Source organism: Cynara cardunculus, unplaced genomic scaffold (genome assembly GCF_001531365.2).
Source record: "Cynara cardunculus var. scolymus isolate 2C unplaced genomic scaffold, CcrdV1 Un_Scaffold_2183, whole genome shotgun sequence".
Classification (NCBI taxonomy): Eukaryota; Viridiplantae; Streptophyta; class Magnoliopsida; order Asterales; family Asteraceae; genus Cynara; species Cynara cardunculus.
Genome location: NW_020201009.1, coordinates 59,474 through 68,248, shown reverse-complemented (window position 1 = coordinate 68,248; position 8,775 = coordinate 59,474). Strand labels below are relative to the sequence as shown.

The window sequence follows — 8,775 nt, the reverse complement described above, 5'->3', positions numbered from 1 at the left end:
GTCTTCAAAATCGTCATCTGAAATCATCTCTTTCATCGGACTCTAATTAAACTTTGGCTACAATCTCCGTAGACGATAATCCGGTACTTGTACCACTTTATTACTTGGAAAGACGACGTTGGGTCGTATTGTATACTTGCTTTGTGGCCCAATTTCATTAAGTCTAAAGGTGTGAAATATAACTGACCAAGTTTTTTGGCGCCGTTGCCGGGGATTGATTCGCTAAAGTTTTATTTTGAGTAAAGTAAAAGATTTGATTTTTCTTGTACCATCGGAATTATTTTTAAAAATGGTGTATGCCACGGTCACATCACAGGGAATTTTTTGAATTTGATCCCGACATTGAGAGAACGTTTCACCATAGAAGGAGGGCTCAAAGAGAATTTTTTGCTCTACTCCGTCCAAACATGGCGTTACTCCCCCAATCATTCCGGAAATACCGCATTTGGAAAACGAACCGCCGGGTTTTGAACCAATTCCACCATTCCCGAACTTTCAACAAGGACATCCACATCATGATAATGATAATAATTTGGACACAGAATCGGACCATAATGAACAACAAAGAGCACAAACTCCGAACATCATTAATTTGTCAAATTCCAAAAATGGAAGGATCATGGATTATGCTATTCCGCATTTTGAGCAATTGAATTTCGGGATAGTTAGACCACATATGAACGCTCTCCATTTCGAACTAAAACCGATAATGTTTCACATATTGCGAACGAATGGCCAATTTGCCGGATTACCTTCGGAGGACCCACATTCGCACTTAAAATCTTTTATGGAAATCACTGATGCTTTTCTGATCCCGGGAGTGTCAAATGACGCTCTCAGACTCACTTTATTTCCATTTTCATTGAGGGATTGAGCAAAAGCATGGTTTAATTATTTAACTCCGGGTTCTGTGCCTTCATGGAGTAACATGACGGAATTTTTTTTGCAAAAATATTTCCCACCAACAAGGAATGCTAAGTCCAGGAACGAGATCTTTCTTTTCAAACAAATGGACGATGAGGCTGTTCCTGACACGTGGGAAAGGTTCAAAGAGTTGTTGAGAAATGCCCACACCATGGCATTCCGTACTGTATTCAACTTGAGACGTTTTACAATGGGTTAAATCCCATGGAAAAATAAATGCTCGATGCGACTGCAGGCGGAGCCTTCACAGCTATGACCTATAATGAAGGATATGAAATCCTGAAAAAGATATCAGCAAACAATGGGCACTAGGCCAACCCACGTGCTCAATCACATAAAAAGACTGTTGGGATACATGATGTAGATGCATATACTGCATTAACAGCTCAGCTTACCTCCATGACAAACATGCTGAAAATTTTAACTTCTGGTCAGGGAGGACAGCAAGCTACTAATACACCAGTCCTATCTGTGCAGTGTGTGTGCTGTGGTGGGGATCATTCATATGAACATTGTACTCATAATTCTAAATCAGTAAATTATGTTCATAATAGAGCTAACCCCTATTCCAACAATTATAATGCCAGTTGGAGAAAACACCCGAACTTTTCCTGGAACAGTCCAAGTTTAAATCCATCAATCCACAAACAACAAGGAACTTCCAATTTCCAACCACAACATCATGGAAACAATTCTAACTCTCAGACTCACCAACAAAGTTTTCAGAATTCACAACCACCTTTTCAGACCAAACCTCCTCCACAGACAGAATCATCTTCTTTTAAGCAATGATTAAAGGACTTTTTGCACATGCACAAGCCCAAAACCAAGCTTTGATTAATCAACAAAGTGTGGCCATCAGGAATTTAGAGACTCAAGTCAGTCAACTTGCGCTTAACCAGAACAATCGAACCCTAGATACCTTGCCAAGTAATACAGAGGTCCCTAGAGACCTATATAAGGAACATGTGAAAGTAGTGACCCTTAGGAGTGGGAAGGAGTTGAAAGAAAAAGTACAAAATGATAGTACACCCAATTTGACAGAAGCTGATGCTACAGCATTGGTTCCTGCCAAAGAAAGACCGGTCCGACCCTTAGAGAAGCAGGCATCCGAGACCACCACTTCTGTCCCCCCTAGATCAGACTTTCCATTACTCTTTTCTGAGGATGCTTTAAAAAGTCAAAAGAGACTGAGGTTTTAGAGATCCCTAAGCTTGATGCTAACATTTCATCTGAACCTCCAAAGGGCACCACAAAGACCCAAGGCATTCAAGACCCATCTTGCTCAACTCATCCAAGCAAGAATGTGATAAAATCAGTCTCTCCTTATGTTCCTTACCCCCAAAGGTTGAGGAATCAAAAAGAGGAACTGCACTTTAAGAAATTATTAGATGTGTTTAAAGAATTGCACATCAACATCCCACTTGTTGAGGCAATTGAGCAAATGCCTAGTTATGCCAAGTTTCTGAAGAACATCCTAAGTAAGAAGAAGAAGTTGACTGAATATGAGACTTTAGCCCTTACCGAAGGATGTAGTGCACTTTTGACCAATAGCATACCCCATAAGCTCAAAGATCCAAGGAGTCTTACCATTCCTTGTTCAATAGGAGGGAAGGAGATAGGGAAAGCCCTATGTGACTTAGGAGCTAGTATCAACCTTATGCCCTTGTCTATTTTCAACACCTTAGACATAGGAGAGGCTAGACCTACCACAGTCACACTCCAATTGGCCAACAAGTCCATAGCATACCCTAAGGGGAAGATTGAAGATGTGTTGATGCAAGTTGACAAGTTCATATTTCCAGTAGACTTTATCATTCTAGACTTTGAGGTAGATAAGGAAATTTCCATTATTTTAGGAAGACCATTTCTAGCTACCGGAAGAACTTTGATAGATTTCGAAAAAGGAGAGTTGACTATGAGACTCCAAGACCATAAAGTCACCTTTAATGTCTTCGACTCTCTAAAGTACCCTGATTACTTGGAAAAGTGTTCAAGAATATCTGAGATAGAGGAAATGTGCTTTGAAGAAGGAACTCAGAAGAACTTTAAGTTGGAAGAGGAGTGTGATGAGGAAATAGAAGAGTGTGTTGAGGAAATAGAGGAAATAGGAAATGATATTGTCCTAGTGAATGCTGTAGCATTTGAGCTGCTAGAAAACTGTGAGCAAAAAGACTTTACCCCGTCCATTATATAACCACCTGACTTGGAGTAGAAGAAACTCCCATCCCATCTCAAATATGCTTTTCTAGGAGAAGAAGGCAAATTGTCTGTCATCATCTCATCTACCCTAGAATTGCATCAAGAAAAGAAACTTGTGGACATGTTGAAATTGCACAAAAAGGCCTTAGGATGGACCATTGCTGACCTTAAAGGGATTAGTCCTGCCATTTGTCAACATAAGATCATCTTTGAGGATAAGACTTTCACATCCATAGAACCTCAACGAATACTGAATCCTGTCATGAAAGAGGTAGTCAAAAAGGAAATTTTGAAATGGTTAGACACGGAATTATTTTCCCGATAGCTAGTAGTTCTTGGGTTAGCCCAGTCTAGTGTGTTCCAAAAAAGGCAGGGTTCACAGTCATCACAAATAATAAAAATGAACTTATACCCACTAGAGTTGTATCCGGTTGGAGAATATGCATGGACTATAGGAGACAAAACAAGGCTACTCAAAAAGACCATTTTCCACTACCTTTCATTGACCAAATGTTGGACAGATTAGCCAGAAAAGAGTACTACTGTTTCTTGGATGGTTATTCAGGGTACAATCAAATAGCCATTTCACCCGAAGACCAAGAGAAAACCACTTTTACTTGTCCTTATGGCACCTTTACTTTCAGAAGAATGCCATTCGGACTGTGTAATGCTCCTGCCACCTTTCAGAGGTGTATGATGTCCATATTTTCGGATATGCTTGAAAAATCCATTGAAATATTCATGGATGATTTTTCTGTATATGGGTCATCATTTGACAACTGTTTGGAAAAATTGAAAAAGAGTTTGGAAAGGTGTGAGGAGACAGACTTGGTCCTAAATTGGGAGAAATGTCACTTCATGGTCAAGGAAGGAATTGTTCTTGGGTACTTAATTTCAAAAAGAGGGGTTGAGGTAGATAAAGCAAAACTCGAAATTATTGAAAAACTACCCGAACCTACCACTGTTAAGGGAATTAGAAACTTTTTGGGGCATGCCGGATTTTATAGAAGGTTTATCAAAGATTTTTCGAAAATTTCAAAATCTCTCTGTTTACTCCTACAACATGACCAAAAATTTGATTTTAATGACGAATGCAAAAATGCGTTCAAAACCTTGAAGAAAGCTTTGGTTACCGCACCAGTGGTAGTTGCCCTTGATTGGAACAAACCTTTCGAAATCATGTGTGACGCGAGTGATTAGGCGGTAGGTGTTGTGCTAGGATAAAGGAAAGAAAAGGTGTTTCATTCAATTTGTTACGCAAGTAAAATTTTGAATGAGGCACAAATTAATTACACCACAACAGAGAAGGAATTATTCGCCATAATTTTTGCTTTTGAGAGATTTAGGTCCTACTTGATGGGAACAAAAATAATTGTGCATACCGATCACGCAGCCATCAAGTACTTGATCTCAAAGAAAGATGCAAAACCAAGGTTAATAAGATGGGGCTTTTATTGCAAGAATTTGACTTAGAGATACTTGATAGAAAGGGAGTAGAGAATCAAGTAGCAGACCACTTGTCTAGGTTAGAAGAACCTGAGACAGCAGGAATGGACATTAGTGATACTTTTCCAAATGAAAGAATCCTCATGATTGACCAACCAAAAACACCATGGTTTGCGGATTTAGCAAATTTCTTGGCTTGTGGAATAAAACCCTCTGATTACACAGGCCACATGTTGAAAAAAATCTTTCATGATGCTAAATCTTAACTGTGGGATGACCCATTTTTGTTTAGACTTGGTACAGATCAGATTTTGAGAAGATGCGTGCCTGAATCTGAAGTGGCAGCAATCCTGCAGCATTGCCATCATGCACCATACGGAGGCCATTTTGGAGGCCAAAGGATTGCAACCAAGGTTCTACAGTCCGGTTTTTATTGGCCAACCATTTTTAAAGACTCCCACAATTTTGAACAGAGGTGTAACGAATGTCAAAGAAGTGGCTCCATTTCTAAAAGAAATGAAATGCCATTAAATGGGATACTTGAAGTTGAATTATTTGATGTATGGGGAATAGACTTTATGGGTCCTTTCCCTCCATCAAATAATTGCCAGTACATTCTTGTGGCTGTAGACTACGTATCCAAATGGGTGGAAGCCATGGCATGTGTGTCAAATGATGCCAAAATTGTGGTTAAGTTCCTCCAAAAACAAATTTTCACACGGTTCGGTACCCCTAGAGCACTAATTAGTGACGAGGGTACCCACTCTATGAACAATTTGTAAAAGGAGTTCTTGAAAAATACAATATTAACCATAGAATTGTCATGGCTTATCACCCACAAACTAATGGTTTGGCAGAGCTTTCTAATAGAGAAATTAAAGGCATTTTGGAAAAAGTGGTCAAACCCAATAGGAAGGACTGGGCATTCAAGTTAGAAAATGCTTTATGGGCATACAGAACCATTTTCAAAACACCAATTGGTATGTCTCCATATAAGCTAGTCTATGGAAAAGTCTGCCATCTACCTCTAGAACTTGAGCACAAAGCATATTGGGCTATCAAAGAGCTCAATATGTCTTTGGATGAAGCCGGAAAGAAAAGAAAGTTACAACTTTGTTAAATGAAGGAGCAAAGACAAATGTCTTATGAGAATGCCAAGCTTTATAAGGAAAAGACAAAAAGGTGGCATGATAACAGAATCCAACACCGAGAGTTGAAAGAAGGACAAAAAGTCCTCTTGTTTAACTCTAGGTTGAAACTATTCCCGGGAAAGCTCAAGTCTAGATGGTCCAGACCCTTTGTCATTCATAAAGTTTACTCTTATGGAGCGGTTGACTTGATCAACCCGGAGGACAAAACGGTGTTTAAAGTGAATGGGCAACGAGTTAAGGCATTTCATGATGCTGTAGTATTCCCAGAGCATTGCTCTGAGAATTGGGCCACACCTTAAATGGATGTGTTTTGTGGACTCAACCGTCAACTTTTCAAAAGAAAAATGAAGGGGACATAATTGAGAAGAGACCCTTCATCTTTCCAAGAACCATCATCACCATCGCCGGCCTTTCCTCATCGGCTCCATCACTTCAACAAAACCCTCAATCACACCGTATTCTCACATCTTCACAAACCTACACTACTGTTTTATTGCAAAAGACATGGCCTGTTCAAAGAGACCTGTCATCGGAGACCCACCACCACCGCCGGTGCGAAGGAGTAACGCCGGTGAGCTGCTGCTTCATCTTCGTGATGGACGAGCGAGCCCGAGTGGGTGGACCTCATCGCCAACAGCCCATCATCGTCTCCCCCTATTGTCGCCGACACCCCTGCTCATACCCCAACCATTTCACCGGCAAAAGAAAACCCTAACTTGGGTATTGAGGTAAATCCTGTTATGAGCCCTAATTTCTTAATGGAGGGACTTACTGCTTCTGATTCCTCTGAGGGAGAAGAAGATTTCATGCAAATGCAAATATCATACCCCACTAATTTCAATGACACAAAAGTCTACCTATTAACTTGGAGTGATCATCACAACACTCATGAGGATATGGCCATAGATGAATCTGTCCCTCACAATGTTGAGGAAGAACCTGTTGAAATTGAACACTGTGCACAACCTGTTGGGGAGGAAGCCACTGATTCCCCAACATTCGAAATGGATTTGGAAGCCAATCTTAGGGGTATAACCACTATACCCACAATGAAAAGAAAAGGGCTAGGTAGGGTTTTCGCAACCAAGTCCAAGGCTGTGGATAAACATCCTCTTAGAAAGAGGGCCAAACGGATACCTGCACCTTCTGTCCAATCAAGGCACACAGCCTTTGTGCCACGAAAATCATCCCGAAAAGGATCATCGAGGCAGTCCGAGACAGCCAGTCCATCTGGTGTAAAATCCAAGCCCAAGCCCCAAACCATTACGAGGCCCCAGATGCCTTTTGATGGGTTCAGTTCAGAAAAGGCACGAGAAATGTTTGACAAGTTCAAAAATAAGAAAGTGTTGCCAGACAAGGGATTTGATCAAAGGAGCATCGAGGAATTTGGTTTTATACGGGAGGTGATGGACAAGCACGGTCGGCAAGCATTATGTGAGGTAAAAAATTATTTTAACTTGACATTAATTAAAGAGTTTTATGTGGAGGCTTGTGTCTACAGTACCACCAAGCTCAAAGTAAGGGGTGTTAGGGTAAGCTTTTCGGCTAAGGCCATAAACAAACTTTTAGGCATATCACCCCCGACTAAAACTGAGTATGGTACCCTCTCTCAAAAGGCTTCCCAAGCTAAATTAGAGGATATTGGTAGAGAGTTAGGAAAGCCCGGAGCCACATGGGACTCCCACAACAATTACATGCTAAAAACTTATAGGGCTTCTAACCTAACACCCAATGCGAATGTGTGGATGAATTTTATTCGACACTCTCTCCACCCGACAACTCACGATAGCTCCATTTCGGTTGAGAGAGTTATTTTACTATATTGTGTGGTTATGGGAAAATCAATAGATGTGGGGGAAGTCATTGAAAAGGCCATCCTATGTTGTTCAAGGAGGAATCAAGGGAAATTATTTTTCCCGGGCCTACTTAACAAACTTCTTTTGCAAGCGGGTGTCCCACAATATACAAATGACTTAGTGATCAAGGAGAGTGAAGAGAAGTGGTCAATCGATATGAAGGAAGTATCACGGCTAAGAAAGAGAGGTGACCAAGGAAGGGAGCCTACGGGGATGACAAGGGTCACGAAGGATTTGTTCGCACAAGGCATCAATCTGATGGACGGTTTGATGGACCACCGGGCTGAAATGGTAGAGAAGATTGATGGGATGCAAGCTGAGTTGATGAAGCAGTTAAAGGCAGGTGAAAGAAAGACAAAGAAGAGGTTTCTGAAGTTAAAAGAGGAGTTGAAAGAGAGAGTTGGTGGTAAGATCAAGAGACTACAAAAGAAATTGAAGCATTACAAGGCGGAGAATGAAAGGCTGAAGGATGAGATCATCGCGGGCACGACAGCCACGGCTGTCCGGAGCACACAACCTACTCTTTCGGAGTAGGGCAGGTTCTACCACGTACTTTAGTCTCCATATATTTATTTCTTTGAGTCGGGAATAGTCTTTAATAATTTTTAGTCTTATTTTTTATGCATGATCACTTGAGTTGAGTTATGTTGCACATGAGATCATAGCCTGAATAATTCTCAACCAAATCACTTAGTTCAAAACATGAACTAACAAACCACTTTTTGGGACAACACTTTGATCTACAATTCATAATAGGAAATGATATAGGCCTTCTTTTCTATACTCATATTAAGCCACTTGCACCCTTTCAAACACTATTTATCCCATAAAGCTCCAATGAGGACATTGTCAAATTTAAGTTTGGGGAAAGAGTTTATATAAGGACATAAAGTCAATACCAAAGAGCAAAGCTCTAATTTGACTCCTTATCATAAAAGGGTTTGGAAAAACACAAATAAAAGTCCTATAAGGGCTATGTGTTTCAAAATAGCACAACAAAGGTTCCATAGGGACTATGTGCACACTCCAATCAAAAGAGGCCAAAGAGCCCAAATTTTGAAAAATTCATATGTGGAGTATAAAAGGAAAAATGCTATTGAGAGAAAAGATACGCCAAAGAGAGTAAACCCTTTAAGCCCTATTGATCCTATATATGTGATTGTGTTTGAACTTAACAAAGAAAAAGGAATGCTAGC

At 40.4% G+C, this 8,775-nt stretch overlaps 1 protein-coding gene and 1 non-coding gene across 2 annotated transcripts; one reads left to right on the top strand and one right to left on the bottom strand.

Annotated features, from left to right (window-relative positions):
• Window positions 1-976: 976 nt before the first annotated feature.
• Window positions 977-1,082, bottom strand: LOC112502933. The gene has a single exon (XR_003067805.1). It is a non-coding gene; the product is annotated as a small nucleolar RNA R71 (small nucleolar RNA).
• A 1,502-nt stretch (window positions 1,083-2,584) lies between these two features.
• Window positions 2,585-5,354, top strand: LOC112502930. The gene is made up of 2 exons (XM_025106950.1): window positions 2,585-3,086; window positions 4,876-5,354. Exons 1-2 carry the CDS (start codon window positions 2,585-2,587, stop codon window positions 5,352-5,354), a joined length of 981 nt encoding a protein of 326 aa, XP_024962718.1.
• Window positions 5,355-8,775: the final 3,421 nt, after the last annotated feature.

Bases quoted from the DNA above. Each gene is read 5' to 3' on its own strand.
- LOC112502930 (XM_025106950.1), top strand. From the start codon at position 2,585: ATGCCCTTGTCTATTTTCAACACCTTAGACATAGGAGAGGCTAGACCT. The intron at 3,087-4,875 runs GTGAGCAAAAAG...GACTTGGTACAG, and splicing joins ATTTGAGCTGCTAGAAAACT to ATCAGATTTTGAGAAGATGC.